Source organism: Ptychodera flava, chromosome 8 (genome assembly GCF_041260155.1).
Source record: "Ptychodera flava strain L36383 chromosome 8, AS_Pfla_20210202, whole genome shotgun sequence".
Classification (NCBI taxonomy): Eukaryota; Metazoa; Hemichordata; class Enteropneusta; family Ptychoderidae; genus Ptychodera; species Ptychodera flava.
This window is the reverse complement of record NC_091935.1, coordinates 8,373,409-8,392,500: the sequence shown is the minus strand read 5'-3', so window position 1 is coordinate 8,392,500 and position 19,092 is coordinate 8,373,409. Positions and strand designations below refer to the sequence as shown.

At 38.4% G+C, this 19,092-nt stretch overlaps 2 protein-coding genes across 3 annotated transcripts in view; both read right to left on the bottom strand.

The window, feature by feature from the left end:
* Positions 1-13,526, bottom strand: part of LOC139138381 (arylsulfatase B-like) — a 24,583-nt gene extending 11,057 nt beyond the window's left edge. Inside the window, exons 1-4 of one of the 2 annotated variants that reach the window (XM_070706743.1) lie at positions 13,317-13,526; positions 12,741-12,918; positions 1,044-1,157; positions 377-488 (exon numbers count right to left, since the gene is read on the bottom strand). In XM_070706743.1, the coding sequence (XP_070562844.1) occupies positions 377-488; positions 1,044-1,157; positions 12,741-12,918; positions 13,317-13,370 (458 nt within the window). In that variant the 5' untranslated portion in view covers positions 13,371-13,526. The remainder of the gene's footprint in view (positions 1-376; positions 489-1,043; positions 1,158-12,740; positions 12,919-13,316) is intronic. The other variant, XM_070706742.1, reaches the window with a different exon arrangement.
* Positions 13,527-13,953: 427 nt separating this feature from the next.
* Positions 13,954-17,758, bottom strand: LOC139138380 (signal peptidase complex catalytic subunit SEC11A-like). Its single transcript, XM_070706741.1, has 5 exons — positions 17,576-17,758; positions 17,080-17,228; positions 16,680-16,820; positions 15,859-16,024; positions 13,954-15,412 (listed from the first exon to the last, which is right to left on the bottom strand). The coding sequence occupies exons 1-5, from the start codon at positions 17,576-17,578 to the stop codon at positions 15,290-15,292; spliced, it is 582 nt and encodes a 193-aa protein (XP_070562842.1). The 5' UTR covers positions 17,579-17,758; the 3' UTR covers positions 13,954-15,289.
* Between the last annotated feature and the right edge of the window lie 1,334 nt (positions 17,759-19,092).

Below are 19,092 nucleotides of genomic sequence, written 5' to 3'. Positions count from 1 at the left end.
ACCGCTTGGCTGGTATAAAACTGTCGGTTCGGAAAAACCGGTAACCAAAAATAATTCATCTGCTGTTCACATGGGTTTTGCAGTTTTCAGAATTGTATGTATAAAGTCAATTTGTGGTAAAAGTTGAGTAAAACCTAGTGCACCAACTTCCTCTTTCTGAATATATGGTCACCTGTATTCTATATAGGTCAAAGGGGGGACTATCGTCATAAAAGATTTTCTGTGATTCAGTAAATCACATATACATCATGATCTGATTGGTGGTTTACATATACTTATGCAACATCAGGGTTTGGCAAACGTCCAAGAAAATGAAAAGAAGGATACACATGAATGTATGGATCATCTTCGTTGCATAACATCCCATAATACTTACGCTGTTGCTGAAGGCTGGGAGTAAAAGTTACTGAGAATCACCCCGTCGACAGCCAGGGAATTGAGGATTGGTGTTTTAATGTTTGGGTTATTCCAACCGACATCATTCGTGCCTGAAACAAAGTTTCAAAAAACATCACATTACATCACTCTCTTGCTTTAATCCACTGAATCGAACAGCCTGCAGTTAGCTACAGGCGCCAAAGAGTCACACCATGGCGTTATTGCTTCCATACACGCAGCACTATCGAGGTTAATCCCAAGTTACACAAATATGTGTTGGAATCAATCTGATAAAAATGTATGCACATTTAGTTACGTCAAATGCATGTTTTTCAAAAAATTTGCAATAACAACAGGGCAAAAGGTAAACAGACGAAAAGACTTCTTAGAGAAAAGTTGGTTGGCCGTGTGTTGTTAGTGCCCTCTCTCGGCTCTCCGGTTTCAAAACTTTCATAGTTCATTCGTCAATGTCAATTTGCGTTTGTGTATTCCTTCCAAGGTGAAATGACAATGTAGGAGTAAATCAAACCAGCAGTCTTTTTCTAATATTATCGCGCCATGGAAGCAATCGTTGCCGACACGAACTCTTGGTTAACTGTTGGTAAATTCTGGGTCACCTGTACTGCAAGGGTTGTTAATAAAATATGATGTATGATGTCACCTACCTAGATTATCTACCATGATAAAGACTATGTGTGGCGGTCTGTCCGGAGGTGACTGGTCACCTAGCAACGAGTTAGTGACACTTGAACTCTGGCACTCTGTTTTCACAGCATAGACTGCGAGGAGAAAAATATGTTTGAATGAAATGGAAATGTCGTCAGCGTACGTGTCTATGATTTCGCATTCGTAACTACCGCTACCATCATAAACATCACCATGATAATCATCTTCGTCGAAATGATAATCGTCGTTGTCATCACATCATTATCATCATCATCATCATCATCATCATCATCATCATCATCATCATCATCGTCATCATCATCATTGTCATCATCATCATCATCATCATCATCATCATCATCATCATCATCATCATCATCATCATCATCGTCATCATCATCATCATCATCATCATCATCATCATCATCATTGTCATCGTCATCATCATCATCATCATCATTGTCATCATCATCATCATCATCATCATAACATCATCATCATCATCATCATTGTCATCATCGTCATCATTGTCATCATCACGGGGGAATGGAAGTAACTAACAACAGAGAATCCTAACTACATATATTTGCCTTTACGATCGTACTGGGTTGAATTAGGGCACAGTGTTGCAGGTTGATGTCTAGATTTTGTCTCCATCTTTAAGGTAGAAAACTGTTCAAGCGCATAAGTTACTATGGTTTGACGATAGTTTAGTGGTTCAGCGTACTATCAAGATTGACCTTACGCCTTCCCTGCGTTCACGCACTGTGGAGTGGCCGTGGTTGTATCACGTCAAACTAAGCATTCGAGGCCGCCATGCTTTGACCGAGTGGAAGATATTGAAACCATGCTACCAAGGAGACAAAAATCAACTTTGCTAGCCAAGAGCACTCGGGCATGGACCAATTTGAAAATTCAAAACAACCTCATAAACATTCGTTTGAGAGGCTCTGCTACACAGACTTAATCGAGCCGGGCGGACCGAACGATGAACATAATCATCAAAAGTCTACGAGACGCCTACAAAGATTAAACATAGAAAAAGGCTCCAGTTGGCAAATGAAAGCGATGGCAGCAATTCTAACAACTTTTATAAATTACCGGGCGGAATTGATGAGTAATTCGCTTTGGAGCAAAAGCTTCTGAACGAGCATGTGTTTGACTCCTCGTTGTAAACAAGCTTACCTTATAACAACTATAGTAACTTTGTCAAGCATGACACCAACATACGAGTAGATCCTGAGGCCTTTGACCTTACCCGTCGTTGTGCCAAACACTGATAAAATCTAATATCACAATCTAGATCTAATTCCAATCAAGATTGGCCTGTAGGTCGATTTGAGAGCTTTTGCTGATGTATTATCTGATTTTGTTATTTATTGACATCATTACCTAAAAGGTTAAGACAGTAGGAAACTGCGTCAACTTAAAAGAAACGGAATAGAAAAATTCGTTATTAATAATTGATGTACATATATGAAAGCAAAATATTTACGTCGTTTCAGCTGTTGACTAATCTAGGGACACCCTAAAACATGCTAGTCCATGAGCCAGATAGGTTATTGGTACCATTTGGGTGGGCAAATTCCACCATACATTTTCTGAACGCCCAAAATCTGAACTTTCTGAAAATTTTTGGTGGACAGGTCGCAGAAGTAGCTTTCTGTCTCAAAAGTTGTTGTCATGGCAACAATACTTACAATCTTAAAAGCTAAGAATTTTAGATAAAACTGATTTTCTAGGGAACGGTAAAAGATATTTACGTGATTTCAAGACAGACACTGGTACCTCACATCATGGCCTCTCAATTGACCCATGACCTTGAACATTCTGGGTCAAGGTCAATAGGTCATGCCCATAACATCTCAGAATTTCGATTAAATAGAGCATTTTTCATAAATACTTTTCTGCTACATTAACATAAAATATGATAGAAACTCAAAAACTTGTTCAGACATAGCCACAGATATGTGCTCTTTGCAAATTAGTATGTTATGTATCAGGGATGTTGTTGGTAGTGAGAAATTACCAAGGCAACCATCAGTGTTTTCAGTTATACATGTACTCTATGAGCCAGGCCCCAATTATGGTCAATTGGTACTATTTGGGGCAAGCAGAGGGCAATCTCACACTTAATATATTTTTGAAAGTTGAAACTCTGAATTTGCTGAAAAGTTTTGGTAGCTTAGTAATGGGTGAAAACCGTTGCCATAGAAACAAACATCTGAATTATTTAGAAAGTACAATTGTATACAAAAGTGAATATCCTGCTTTATGAAAATGTTCATTCCAAAATTGATAACATAAATAGGATATGTTACACATTCTAACTTTCACTCAAGATGTGACCACAAAGTCAAGGTCAGGCGTACATGACCAAATGAGGTCAAAGTTCAAAATATGGAAAGTTTACATTTCAGGTCTCTTTTGTTGTGCACTTTTTGACATTTTCAAGCAAGGTGCACTCTTGTCAGCAAAGATGCACTCTTGTCTTTGATAAACGATACATGTGGCTTCTACCGGTATTAAATTTGACAACATTGTCTGATGCTCTTTTCAAACCAAGGTCAATGAAAGAACAAGGTTAAAAGTAGAATAAAATGGTGATTTCTATGGTGTTACGTATATGTTTTTACACGGAGTATTTTATGGTACCAGTTTGTATTAAACATCATAATTATCAATGATAACAATATCAACAAGCTTATATTTAGCTAAGAGCCAACAGCTATTAGCTATAGCTATACGTATTGGCCAATAATGTATATCTTCAGAATTTTCATACTACTGTAAACAAACATGTGTCATTTTAATGTTTTTTCGAACGTTTACGTAAATGCAAAATCATTAGTGACATGACATCTGAACTTTAACGTGACAATTTGAACAACGTACTGAGCCCCAGTACTTATACCTTTATATGCGTGGCCCGCACCTGATCTAACAAAGAAATAGACCAGTCAGAAATAAGTTTTTAATGCTGCTGGACATCAGCTGTAAATATATCAATGATAGATAACAAAATGAAATGTGTCTGATAAAGCTAATAATAAAACTACTGTTTCGCGCTTGATCAAAAGTAAATAGCACTAAATAAAACAAACATATTAACGTTCATCGTTAAATTACTAATTACAAATGACCAACGACCAATGTTATGTTGACTTTCTATGATCCTCTACGTTTTCCCTGGCATGCGTTTTATCAAAATACAGCACCAGTAATTCTTACGTACATTAGTCAACCACCACTCACACACTATAAAGCATTTCATAAGAAAGTAGTAATATCTAGGTAACAATCTTTACATTGATCCTCATTATTATTTTCTTCTCCATCATCATCATCATCATCATCATCATCATCATCATCATCAGTAACCTAGCTGTTCTTCAAACTCAACAGTATTTCCATATGTCAGGAGATTATATATACCGGAGTATACCTTATTCCGTTTACCAGACATTGACATGGCGGAAATTTGCACAATTTTGAACATTAATACATGCCTCAAACTCCTACAACCCTGGTATGCCCCTTATCGATTTGATTGACAAACAATGGTCTTCAATAACCCAACCATGCCCTTCATGAAAATTTAGTATATATGGATGACAAGCAAGGCTTCCTTTCCAGACAGCAGTCTGATAGTTTGCACGCAAAGCATGCATGTAAAGGCAATCCTCACAAGGTGGTAGTATATGACGTACTGATTTATGTAAAAAGGTGAAAATTGCCCAAAATCACATTTTTTCATGCCACACCACCTTAAAGAGGTCATCAGACGTCTAAACGGTATTCTGGTGCTGTGAGGTAATAGCAGCAGAATACCGTATAGGCGTCGGCGTACCCTACATCTGATTTTAATCAGATTCATCAGACAACCCGTTGCTTCCCCAGTTGCGCCAGTGGTTTTCGGATTGACGTATTTCCTATAATTACATGTATAGGGCTCCTTGGGTACTTAACGCGGATTACTAAAAAAGGACGCTCATCATGAAAATCGACGCCGAACAAGTAAGACAAGGGAATGCTTCTGAAAATGTATCAAGAGAAAATTATCAAATTTAAGCGATCTAGATCTGCGTGCGTATGCTACTCAGCTGTAGAAAGTCTTACTTTTGAAATTGGCGAAGGTTTAGACATTTAATATCTAATTTTACAGAACCAGCGGACAATGTAACCAGGGCAGCCTGTTGCTGACTGCATATCAACGCATTATATCATCGATATCTAGACATCAACTGTCAACCAAACGCTTGAACAAACTAACTGCGCATCGACGTAATGTTTTTCAAATATTATCAAATTTCGGTAACGTTGTATTAGATTTGTCGCTTTGGGTAAATTTGATGGGGGCAGCTAGCTGGCAGGGTACGTGTACCCATTCCGGACAAGTGGTACCAAAAGTATTTCGTGGTTCAAGATTACCCCATTGCTTTTGTCATTTTTGATATATCCCTTGGACCTGGTAAATTTCTTAGTTACCTTGAATGATAATGATTATTGGACCTGTTTTGATGTCTGTTGTTTAATAAATTAAAAATAAACGTTCAGAAACACTTCATCTCCTAACGGAAGCCTGAGTGGTAAATGGACAGGCTACACAATTTTTTCTGTTACCTAAAATGTGGCCAGATGTCATGCCCTGCTGTCAAAAGTCAGTGGAAAACTCTGAACAATAATAGTTCTGTTATTCAGATTCTGGAAAAAAATCCTAGCGTTAGTAATGTGCCCAAAAATAAAGACAGCAAGGGTGTTTTTATACTATTGTCCTGGGACATATACTATTTTGAGATGAAAAATAATGCCTTTCCATACATTTTAAAGAACAAAAAAGAAAACTTCGGCGTACTTTTTAAAGAAAACTTGGCAGAAATGTAAAACGACATATATAGCGAAGGAAGGAAATATTTTCTTCTTGGGCGAATCTTCGTCAGAACATATTCGACGGGTTTGGAAATGACGTGAATGGCTCCAGCGGAATCAGATTCACTGACAGCTGAACGATAACGACCTAACGTCATGTGGACGGCAATGAACGACTCTGGACATTTACGACAATACAATGGAATTCCATTTTCCAAATATTTTGTTGCACGGTATCAGCTCTTTCCTTGATCAATTTTCTTTCCTTGACCAAATTTCATTTATGTGGGGAAAAATTACTGAACTCTACAAGTATCTTCATCACAGCGCTGCATCTGAACGGAACTCAATCTTGTCACTTGTTTACGCCCCTGGCTGTCCTTCAATCTCACAAGATGTGTTCATATTAGCCATTATATCGAATATTTGTCGAATATTATAACAACGAAGCATAAGCTACGACAAATTTTCCATCTGCTGTCGCCAATCACGACAAGGTAATGTTGGTACAGGTATGCCAGCTATCAAACACAAGCTCAGACTGTGCATTCAGTAAAATCAAGGGTTTTTGTAGCAGACCCAGGCAAGCCTATGTGAGCCTGAGCTGGCCTGTGGCAAGCCTGTGGCCTGCCCGAGGCTTGCCTTTTGTTGCGTTAGTTCTGTCGGGTACTGTATAGCAGCTGAGGTGGCAGTGTGCTTCTGCTGCTACAATACCCCTAGACGTTATATCATCCTTTCTACAGCATTTTCCCAAAGACTTATGTTTGGCCTCAAGTCTACTGCTTGATGTAGGGGTTCTCGTGTTTAGCCCCTTTATTACATATTTTGTTCTTTCACAAATTATACATCTTTTTCTGATAGACTCCAGTATTTACATTTGTAGCATCCCTTTGTGACACCCTAGACTCAGATTGCAGTTAATAGTAGATTGAACTGAATTTTCACATTCAAGTCTTCTAAGTGTTTTCTTGTGGGAACACTTCTCCGCAGCCTAGATTATACAATATGTAATACAGTTTCAAATTTGCAAATTTTGGTTGCTTTGAACAAACCTTTCCAAAAGTTGAGTTCCCCGAGCTTATTAAGATATGAGCCATAGCAGATACGTGGACGTAATATTTGCACATTTTTCGCCCGCTTGTTTTGATTAACATCCTCTGAAACATCCATTACGTTAGATGTAACAAAATTTTTCACAAACTCAATCGAGAAAATGATATTGCGTGAAAAAAGAAATGCCACTTAATCTTTTTTACTTTATTGAAATATATATTAAATTAAAGATCATTTAGGAGGTGACTAATTGTATTTTAATCACCAAAGGTTAAGTGAATTTCCATGTCTGAAAAAATAAGTGAGTATATGACCACAACTTGAAACCAATGGGATGTACAACAAATGAATCACTCCCTTGGAGTACTAGTGAAGTTTAATTTCAAGATGTTTGATTTTATTACTTACACAACTCACTTTTCCAGTTTTATAAGAAATATCGCATGAAGCTGAATTATTTTATATGTTGATGATTTCTTTGTTACTTAATTACTCGGATATTGTATGCGCATGATATGTGTATTGTACATGCCTAGACAAAATTCAAACTTTCAACAAAGGCGAATAGATAGATTCAAAAAAGGCGAACTGAAGTTGCAATTCTACTTGCTGTAGCAACATGTGTAACATTGAAACCGACAGTCATTAAATCAGCGCAACCAACTGGACCAAGATATTCACGACGCAGCGATCATTTTTCAGGAATTAAGGCGGTTACGCAGTTTTTACCTCCGCTGTCAGTGACGTGGAGCATATCAGATAGGTGGATTGTCCGTCGTCATCCGTCATCTATCAACAATTGTTTAATTCTCTGAAACTGCTGGTCTAATTGCTTTCAATACTGGTATGCTACTCATTTGGCTGAGTTCAGTTAGATTTGTTCAAATCATGGTGAAATTTACATATTTATATTTTGGGGCATTTCTTCCTTTTATCAACTTTGAAATGTGTTCGGGCCTATGTGGGTTTCTAGGGACAACCTGAGTGAGGTTTATTCAAGTTGAGAAGAAAAGTTTCGTACTTAAAATTTTGGGCCTTTTTTTCGTTTTTGTTTGAAAAACACAATTTTCTCACAATTATCTTTAAAGGTTCCTAGGTATTATTTCAGTTTCTTCAAATTTTGCTGATACTTGCATATTTATGGTAGAGATGAAAAACAAGAGCCCATTATTATATAGTAATACATGCATTTGCAAGGATGTCCTTGTTCAGTGTTCCTAAAATCAACATAAGCAGATGTATCAGTATTACAAAGTTATTTACAAACAAAACCTGACCTTTTTATTATTAAGCAATACATAACAGCAAAAGTCTATCGGCTGCTAGGCCTCTTGTTAAAGCTTTTCCCATGTGACCTAAGCTCCGCCCCATTGGAAAATAATAACCAAAAGCATTTATCTGGAGATACAGGGTAGCTCAACATGAAATCCGGAAAAAGTTATAGTATATCGGTATCTCTTGAGATCAGACTACTTGTCCACTCGTTGACAAGCTTATAATCATCTCCCACTAACTACATGTACGTTGGTCCGACACAGATACTCATTTTTGATAAGTGAACATGTTACTTCAATCATGAAAACAAAACCATAAAACTTTGCCAAATTTTGTTTTTAAACAATCAAACACACTTACGTATATTTGCCTTTTGACCTCTTTTACTGTCGATATGACTTTAGTTGACATTGCTGTGTACTTAGCACACAAAAGTTATGATTTTATAACCATTAATATACATGCAAAGGTATGTCCAATGTCGCTCTATTACTGTATCTGAAAATGCATTGATGGTTGCTGTGGTGATTGCCGCCCTGTCAACAAGGTATATGATAAAAAACACTAGTATTTTAAAGAGATCGCATTAGCTCTTGTAGCTGACCATAGGTTTTCATGTTTGTACTTTTTGGTTTGGTAAAATGTTGCAAAGCTATTTGCAAAAAAAATCCCACCTTAAACAATTTCTAAGTTGCTGAAGGCAATGCCTATTGACCTTGACCAACAAGTCTAAAGGTCATGGGGTCAATTAAGAAGCAATGCGAACTATTGATATGCATCCTTAAATCAATCAAATATCTTTTGTCGTGTATTTGATAATCTATTTTACATAGTATGCTTAATTTTATTGCTTTTGAATGCTGATTCCACGACAACAGTATTTACAATGAAAGCGTTTTCAGCAAACTGTCCAATGAAGATTTCTCAAAATTCAGATTTCAGGTTTAAAAGGCTGCTTTGTTCCCCACTCGAGTCAAATGGAAGCAAATTGACAAAATTTGGGGTCTGGCTCATAGGCTACATGCATAACTGAAAACACACATATGGTTGCCTTGGTAATTACTCACTAATGACATCATCCCTGATACAAAACATACTAATTTCAAAGAGCACACATCTGTGGCTATTGTTGAGCAATTTTGAGTTTCTATTATATGTTATGTAAACGTAGCAGAAAAGTATTTGTGAAAAATGCTTGATTTTACAGAAATTCCGAGATGTTATGGGCATGACCTATTGACCTTGACCCAGAATGTTCAAGGTCATGGGGTCAACTGAAAGGCCATAATGTGAGGTACCAGTATGTGTCATGAAATCATGTAAATATCTTTGCTGTTCACTAAATAGTCAGTTTTGTATAGTATTCTTAACTTTTAAGATTTTTAGTATGGTTGCCTTGACAACAAGTTTTGAGACAGAAAGCTACTTCTGAGACATGTCCACCAAAGATTTTCAGAAAGTTCAGATTTCGGGCTTTCAGAAAATGTATGGGGGAATTTGCCCACCCAAATGGTACCAATCGACCAATTTTGGGGGTCTGGCTCACGGACTATGCCGTTTCTATTGATATACGCGCAATTGAAGGCGATTGTTTTGGCACCGCTGTGTAGCAAAGAATGTCTGATTTTGAATTTTCATTTTCGACTGCAACTGCGTCAAGCGTATAATTTCGTTCAGCCTTGCATGATGAGGACAATGCATTATGTATACTGAAACTAATCTTAAAATTGTTATGAAGATTCTATCTATAACTCTCACTGTAGATCAGGTATATCTCCGCCATCGTTTTATCGTGAGGTTGTGATCACCTATTCTCCGTTTGATTTCGTATTCCGAGCTCAGTTTTGAGCATTTCATTTTAACATGTCTGTTCTAAATTAACGTTTCAATATGTGCTTATAAGTTACTGTTTTTCCTTTCACTAAAATTTGTTTTTTCCTCTGCTTTTATTTCTCTTCTTCGAGTTATAAAATATGCCATTATCTTCTTCATTTGTTATTCTTTCACGTTATGTTTACCGCATGTGACCAAAGGTTTTCTATTGTCTTATAATCCTGTTACTTCCCGTATTGCTCAAGACATGCTGTTTTCAATACTATACACCATTGTATTACGAATGAAATGTTTCTGTTGGCGAATGTTCTTCACAGTTTATATTTAGTTGTTCTCTTTGTTTTGAATTCGCTATCATCTCCCCTGTCACAGATGATACTGAGTTATTCAACTGTTTTCCGATAAAATAGGACGGATGAAGTTGTTTGTATACAGCGCAATTTGGCAACGAAACACGGTGCACAGGAAGATGTAATCGAGGTAACAGCAGGGACAAAGGTCAGCCGAAGTTTCCCACGGTGGATCTGTAGGCACGCTCCCAGTCGATCACAGTATGAATCAGTCAAACTGGCAGAAACATATGCAAATAAATCCTGTTCGTCGCGCAATCGTCGCGTCAACAGTCAATAGCCTTCGATTAAAATATAGACAAGCATAATTGCTTGTTGTTTCTGGTGTATACACTGCCCTTATGCGATATAGCATACTGCAACGAAAACATCGTGCAAAGCTTATATAACTTGTTTTCATAGTGTTCATTGGAGAGTGACGAGGCCATTGAACCTCTACGTCACATGACTTATGATACACCCCTCCATAACATTAACCGCACATAAATTAATAAATCATTTATCAAAAATATTTTGATAGCAGGTTGAATGCTGGGAATTTTCAGCATGGTGCTGTGGGAGTTTTGAGTAACCATTTGGAGGATCATTGTACACTACATATCTAAAATATTTGAAAGTTTTAGTAGGTGTGTGAGAGCACGTGGCCATGGCTGCGATATGACGTATGCTGTTATAGGATGAACTCCCCTTTCGATATTGTCACGGGAGAAGATGGAGAAAACGTGCCTTCTGAGTAAGATGTTTGACTTCCCTACACCTTTGTTTGCTAAGTCGAGAGTAGTTCAAGTACAAACGTATTGTATGTTTCTTGTGCATATATTATAAATGCATGTATAATGAACAGGGAAAGGTTTCAACGCTTCTCCTCAAAATTGGTCTGATCTGAGCGATCCGTAACTACATTACTGGGGATTTCAGTGCGTCTGTAAAGATTTGTTGACGGGGAGTATACTTTTGCTCGTCACCGTGATAACAAGAACGATCGCCGACGCTCCAACGTGCAGTGGGTTGTTGATTTTTGCAGGGTATTCCGTCCCAGCGATCCCAGACGCTGACACCAGTTTCCCTTTCGGCCCATGGCACATGCGTATACGCTGGCGCTTTCCATCAAGGGCGTCGATTACGTCACAAGGAACTACTATGAGGCTGTCTGTGCCCTTGCTGTTTGGGTTTTAAGAATGACGCGAAGTCGAGAATGTTCATAGTTCAATGATGGGTTGTAATCGGCGCTATTAGGCTATTTATCGTAAATGAATTCAGCAAAACGTGATCCGTACATCGATGTTAAACAAATCAAATATGGCCTTTACCCATCAATTTTGGACAGACTCGTGAGCGACTAACGGGTAAATCGACCGTGACGCTATCAAATCATTTTCCGAATTCGAAAAAAGCTCATGCAATTACACGTGAATTGGTTGGTTAGACCATTTTAACAATCGCAGTTCAGTCAAATACAGCTTTAAATAGCCTCTGAGCTTGTTAAGGCATTTTCCTTATCTTCAGACACTTGTCCTTCTTTGATGAGCAAAACAAGCTGCCCGTCCTCTAAACTCTTTGATGGACAAACAGTCTTTGAAGTGTAAAAAAAACATGCGACTCCCTTGAATCGAGCGCAAACATCAATTTATCAGTTGGCGACAGCTCATTTGCAAAAAAAGTTTCGAGACGGATTTTTCCATTTCGTTTTCTTTTATTTTCACATTCATATGTGTAGTTCAGTATACCATGAATTCTGGGATTAGACATATCGAAGTACGCTTGTTTTGCGTTGAAAGCGGAGCCTAGCCTCTTCAAGAAACATCCAAATATGACCTCTTGTTAACACTATTCCGAGCAAACTCTGATCCCTAAAACTACAGCTCACCCCGTGGGGTAAGAGAAAGACGAATAGGGAAGAGACGGGGGTGAGGGGCATAGACGAGTAGCGGATAACTAGAGCTTTGCACTGCCCACGGTCGTCTGCCTGTCCGTGCCTTTGAAACCATACGAATATGAAACTTATCTTTTTCTAAGATTCGTTAAAAGCGAGGTAACCATGGCAACGAGACATTACGCTTCAAAACAGAATCAAGTCATTCCTCTTCTGTGCTTTCAATCGCATACCTTAATCTCTGTTAAAAATCCCCACGTGTAAACAGTACGACTCCGGAGAAATAAACAGATGGGTCACGGTGAAACTTATCTGGAGAACGCGATTAGTCATTGAAAATATCAAGCCAATGCTATGATTGATGCAAATTGTATACAAATGCTATGTGATAACCTTTAATACTGCCAATTTGGCTGGTAATTGGGTACAACGTTTCAACTCACCATTTAACAAAAGGGCGACAAATAATATCAATATCACAACAGCAAAGACGGTCACTCCAGCGACCAGTCTAGATTTGCTTATATCTCCTTCCCCAGCAATGCATGGCGCTTTCCTTTCCTTGGGTTTGTAGCTCACTTCCACTCGAGTATCGTCACACTCTTCAATTTTAAGAGGGTCCTGTGGCCGGAAAGATAAAAATAACACGCATTTCTAATGGCAGTTCGAGGTAAACTGGATTGTTTGACATCGGTAGCGCCCTCATGTATCCAGTTACCCACTGACACTGGTATCATGTTAATTTGCAATACATGTATATATAGACGTCAGCTTTCTATGGCTTGAGATCAAACTATGTTAAAAACTTCACTCCGCATAAATGTGAACACGCCACTTTATTAACAACGGACTCTTATTTTCCCGCCACGAGGTCAATACAAAGGAAATTATTGAGCGAACGCTGCGCTGCGGAGAACACACCAAATTTCATTGATGAAATGGTTTCGCCCCACGCACGCTTTCACACAACGAGCACAGCATGCAAGAGTCATCAAATCGAAGTATTGTCGGTTACTTACCTCCCTCAAGCATCCATTACCAATGTGGTTTGACTCAATACCCGGATCACTCATTTTGTTCTACTCTTCGACATACGGGAAAGATATTGAAATCGTAGGGGCACGTTAGCGCGCAGATAGTTCGATCGCCTATTAACCAGCATGCGCGTTCAGCCCGAATACTATCGTGGCTCTTCCGCGCGTGGCAGCGTCGCGTAGATATTTTGTGTTAACCTACGTGGTCACCCTACGGATCAAGTTCCTCTAACTTCCTGTTGATTGAGTTGATCTCGCAGGTATTATGTCTTCACCTTTCAGAGCTGTGAGGGCTCTAGTGTCGTGGACAAGTTCGTTACTGTAATACTTCAGCGACATTGCGACTGACATATTTGACAAGCAATGATCCTATTCGAATGATAATATAAGCCTATTCAATTATGCTGTTAGGAATAACAGAATGGTATTGAAGATAGAGGAGAACGCTCTCTGTAGCAATACATAAATATATACATGCATACTCATACATATATATTACATACATACATACATACATACATACATACATACATACATACATACATACATACATACATACATACATACACACACACATACATACATACATTACATACAAAACGTCTCGCTATTCACCTGGAGATCCCATTAAACACCAGCTTTATTTTCGCTTTTGACAGGAAAGTATTTGTTACATAATGGTCTTTTCTTTGCCACTTACAATCCATGTGAATTCCCTAGGAAGATTGTGAACCGGACTTACAAAGTGTTTGTGCTACTAGTTAAATAGTAAAATGTATATGTGCTATGGTAATTATTGATAAGAAAAGCAAAAAAAATAACAAAGGAGTTCACAAAATTTTGACAAAAGATCAGAAGCTGGATAAGTGTTTTTTGTGAACAAAATAACAATAATTGTTAAAGCGAAATCTACATGGTTATATTGATATTGAAATATACATATTTTTACCGGGTCTTAGATACGTTTTCACATTGCAAAAGCGAGTACGTTTGCTATGTGAATGGATAATTTAAGTTAAGTGGATCGTAATGAATTAGGGAGTGTGAAATTTCCAAATTTTGGTCTGAAAATTTGTTTAATTCATGAGTTTGTATAGCTCAATTAATTGACCCACTACTAAAATCTTTTGAATAAAAACACAGTACGTTTTTGTGATGTGAAAAATGCTAGTTGGTGAGAGTAAACACTTCCCTTAATTAGAAAATGATTTTATCAATAGACTGTGCTGGTAACGTTCTTAAAAACAAAAAGTGTGCGAAACTTGGATCATACTATGTCAGGATGGCAAATTTGTTGACATTGTTCTGAACCTGTAGCTAACTTTGCAAAATATATAGCTGCATGTGAAAGTATGACACACGAAATCGATTCACAAAATAAAGACAGCTATCATTGAAGGTAATCAGTTGGCAATTATGTGTGATTGTTTTCATTGAATAAAATTATCTACACTTGTCGAACTGAAGATGGTGTTCGTTTTGTACTATTCTGCTGAGTCAGCGATTCTCGAGGCGTCAGATGGAATTCCAGAACACACTTAAGCTTTGAGTGCAGCCCACGAGTTCACGGTGTCCAAATTTATTATGAGATCAGTGATGTTCACGTGATATTGAATCACTCTGACATCTGCCAATGCCATGATTCTGGTCACTTCACTATATTCAGTGACCTGCTCCATCAGGCAGACGTCTGAACTTCACACTTACAATGCCATGCATGATGGGATAGAATTAGGTTCTGTTCTATTCAGTTAAGCTTGTGAGAAAGTAACCCTCTCTGCATACCGTACGCTAATCTTTGATTTTGTTACATCACAAAAACGCACTTGTTACTATTTCTGCGATCAAAATAAACAAATATCGGTTTTACATTATTTTTACAAGGTACAATAAAGTATTGGTTATATCTGCTCTCGAATGCACACGCACGTGCGATGCGTCTCTCCTTCTGCTGTTGATCAACTCACCGGTGTAATCTGACAGAGAAACACCAGTGAACCATACATCCATACACCAAACCGCTTCGTTAAATATTCCCATGGTCTCGTGATGTACACCAGTAACGCGGCCATTATTTGAGTCTGGAAAGAAAGACGTACATTATGATTTGTATATTATATGAGAGATATTTCCGGTGATGATGATGATGATGATGATGATGATGATGACAGTGGTAGTGGCATGGTACTGAAATCGTACTTTTTGTCGGATATCAGAAAGTCTACGATCTAAATTTGTGGGTAGCCATGTTGTTGCTGCGGCTCGTTTATAACAGTAACTTGCACCAAACATACTAGTAGTCTCTACAGCTACAAATATTTGTAAAAACCACTTCTGTAGCGAGTTTACTATGCATGGATAGCAATTACTGGTGTCTCTCTGTGGACTTCTGTTTCAGAAGACAAGCCTTATGTTTACGCATAATTTTCCTTTGTCATGATAAAAACGCTAATATTTTGCAGGAAAAAAAATGTTCCCTTAGTCATGACAAAGTTCTCTGATCGTAGAATCGAGGATCTGTACTTACCGGATATTCATGTACCAAAGCGTTAAGCATACCCAGGTAGGGTACCCGAAACTCCACTTTGCTAACAACGTCACTGAACTGGAGCCATCTTCGCCCAAGCTTTTCGCTGTTGACTGGCTGATATTGAATCTGAACATCTGGATGCAAAGGGTCTTGCGGGTCGTAACTGAGGAGACAGAGAGGAAGGAAAGTATTATATTGTGGAAAAATGTGACAAAAGCTTGTCGATCATATCGTCAACTCGCAAAATTTCTTGAACGAGGATGAATGAAGATGACATTTTAAACTAGAAAAAAGGTCGTCCACTCACATATCACAAGGGGAGGGGGGTTGCTCTGCCATTGAGTGTATTACTATCGCCCAATGTGTTTCCCTCGTATGTAGAAACCCTGGTAACATTTCGGCAAATTTGAGTAGGTTGATATGCATACACGTAACAAATATTTGAACATACTTGAGTATCAATAAAATCACTCGTACGATTGATTTATGTACGGAGATTACAGAGCAAGGTGATGTCCAAGTCTTTACCCAAGCTTCTTCTTTTTTGTGCCCGGCAGTGTGATATTTTGTGATGGCCAGGGATTGAACCAGAGGATTAAAAAGCACATTCATCTATTGATAAATACGTAGAAATAATTCCAGAATTCGAAGAATTCTCAAGGGAAGGTTTGAATTTCTCATAAGTCGTGTATCCATCAGATTCAAACTGAAACCAAACGAAATGCCAGGAGTACGAACTTTACTTCGTTGGTGGCGCACTTCAGAGAATCTCACTGGGTTCAGAAGCAAGTGTCACGTAGATATCAAGAAACGGATACCTGATGCTGGTCACTTTCTGGACGTAAAGCGATGTTTGTCTCGATGGGTCCTTCACAACGATGACGTCATCTACACCAAAAGATCCCGGCGTTACTTTGCTGAGAATCAACATGTCACCTTTGTTGGCAACCGAGTGTTTCCTAGTGCAAGCAATAAAGGGGATATAGCCAAGTGAAAGAGGTTTCTTGCTGGGATAATATGATGCGAGTAAGGATGAAAATAATGGCTAAATCTCATTCTTCATATAAGTTAAACTCAAAGGTAGTGATTCAAAACATCCGTTCGATGAACTCTGAATTTCTGTCGCAAACGAGGACACTAGCACTTACAATTCTGTCTATTTTGTGCTGTGGTAGGTATTTTCGTATTAGCTAAGAACTTTCTTTCATATATACCTACCCAGAGCTCACGACAGCACAAGTAATAGGGTTACTTCTGAGTAGGACAACAGCAACCCATAGATAGGAGACGAATGCCAGAAGCTGGTTCGGAAAAAGCTGCGCTAAACCTTCATCGATTCTCCAAACCATGGCGTTAAGCGCGTCTGCCTGCAGGGGTCAAATCAAGGACACATTGTGTTGGGTGATTGCGACTATATTGTTAAAATGATACTGAGAGTATGAGTTCATAACGGTGGTTGAATCGTTCGTTTTTTATCCATGGTATGGTGTTACATTCGAATTGGTAAAAGTAATGTTCTGTGTATCCGTAACTCCAAAGTTCCCTTGGTTGTAATTTTTGCATGAGTCTCCGGAGCGGAAATCATGCTCTCGGTCGCTAGAATGAGCTTGTCCATGGCGAGGAAGGCATCGGCCAATCATACGATGCCGATTGTATTACATCCCGCGTAGTATCCAATCGAAAGAAATCCATCTAAAGTTTGTGACGCTCTTACCATTTTATCGATCGCTCCCTGCTTCGTTACTGCAACCGGGTTCGCGAGGTGCAGCTTCGGGTGCCCGAATCTGAAAGGACGAGAGCTTCTGGATGTAGGTGTGTTGTGGGCGATGGACAGCCACTCTCTGGTGAAAGGCAAATTACGTGCGCAGCATCTTTCTCAAAATACAGACAGGGACTTTTTCCTGAGTAATGCTGCTAAGAATAGAGTCGTTGACAGATACAACATTCTAAGGGACTGGTCAGTTTCTTCGGCCGGGGGGGGGGGCCGGTGGATTATTTTTTGCCGACGTCAAAAAGTGGCTGACCCCCATTCCAAATTTTGAAAAACAGGGTGACCCCCCCTATTCCAAATTTTGAAAACAGGGTTACCCCCCCGCACGCGACAACTGTAATATGTAATAATATAATACTGTAATATATAAATATATATATATATATATATATATATATATATATATATATATATATATATATATATGTATATATATGTAAATATATACCGGTATGTTATATTTTACATACATTTATATTTTAAGTCATTCTGTATTTTAATGAAATTGTTGGCATGTCAGTTGTAAGATAGGAATTTCAAAGTGTCAATCTTAAAGTTTGAATACAGTACATTTTGAATGAGCTGTGAATGTATTTCACACTTTCTATGCTTAACCAGATGTCCTGAACTGTTGTACAGAAATGGATGTCAATCATTAATATCAAACAGGAAAAAGCAGTAAATCAAAAACTTTGATGGGTGTTAAGACTTGCCAGCCATCCAATTAAATCTCCTGAGGAACAATAGAGAGGCATTTTAGCCAAATCTGATATGTGCAGAGTCTGAGATGACCTTTTCTTGTAACATTGATATTTGTGCATGTTGCTTCTCATACTGAATTCTCATAGAGAGAACAGAAAAGTATCACGAATTTGTCATGCTTTTCATATGAAATGCAGATCTCATAATAGTACACTTTCACATAGCAAACATCAAGATATCTCTGGCATATATCTCTGATTTATTAAAGTATGGCGCCTGAAGGGCGCGGAGAAAAATATGAAACATCCTGATATCTCTGATATATACATGTAGGTCTTGTATATTAAAGTAATGCACAGGAAGGGTGTGTTGAAAAATGTCTGATATATTAAAGTAATGTGCTTGAAGAGCACGCTGAAAAATATTGAACATACATATATCTCTATCTCTGATATATGTATGCCTGATATATTAAAGTTGGGCGTGCTGAACAATATGTCTGATTATTAAAGTTACGCGCCCGAAGGGTGCGCCGAAAAATGCAACTGGATGAAATTTGTGGCTGACACGATGCATTTTAGGCAATGATGAACCTGTGTCGATATTCAAAAACACACTGACCCCCCCTATTGGGCATTTCAAAAACATGGTGACCCCCTTATCACCAAAGTCAAAAACAGGGTGACCCCCCATGAATCCACCGGCCCCCACAGGCCTAAGAAACTGACCAGTCCCTAACTATGCAGACGATCATGCGA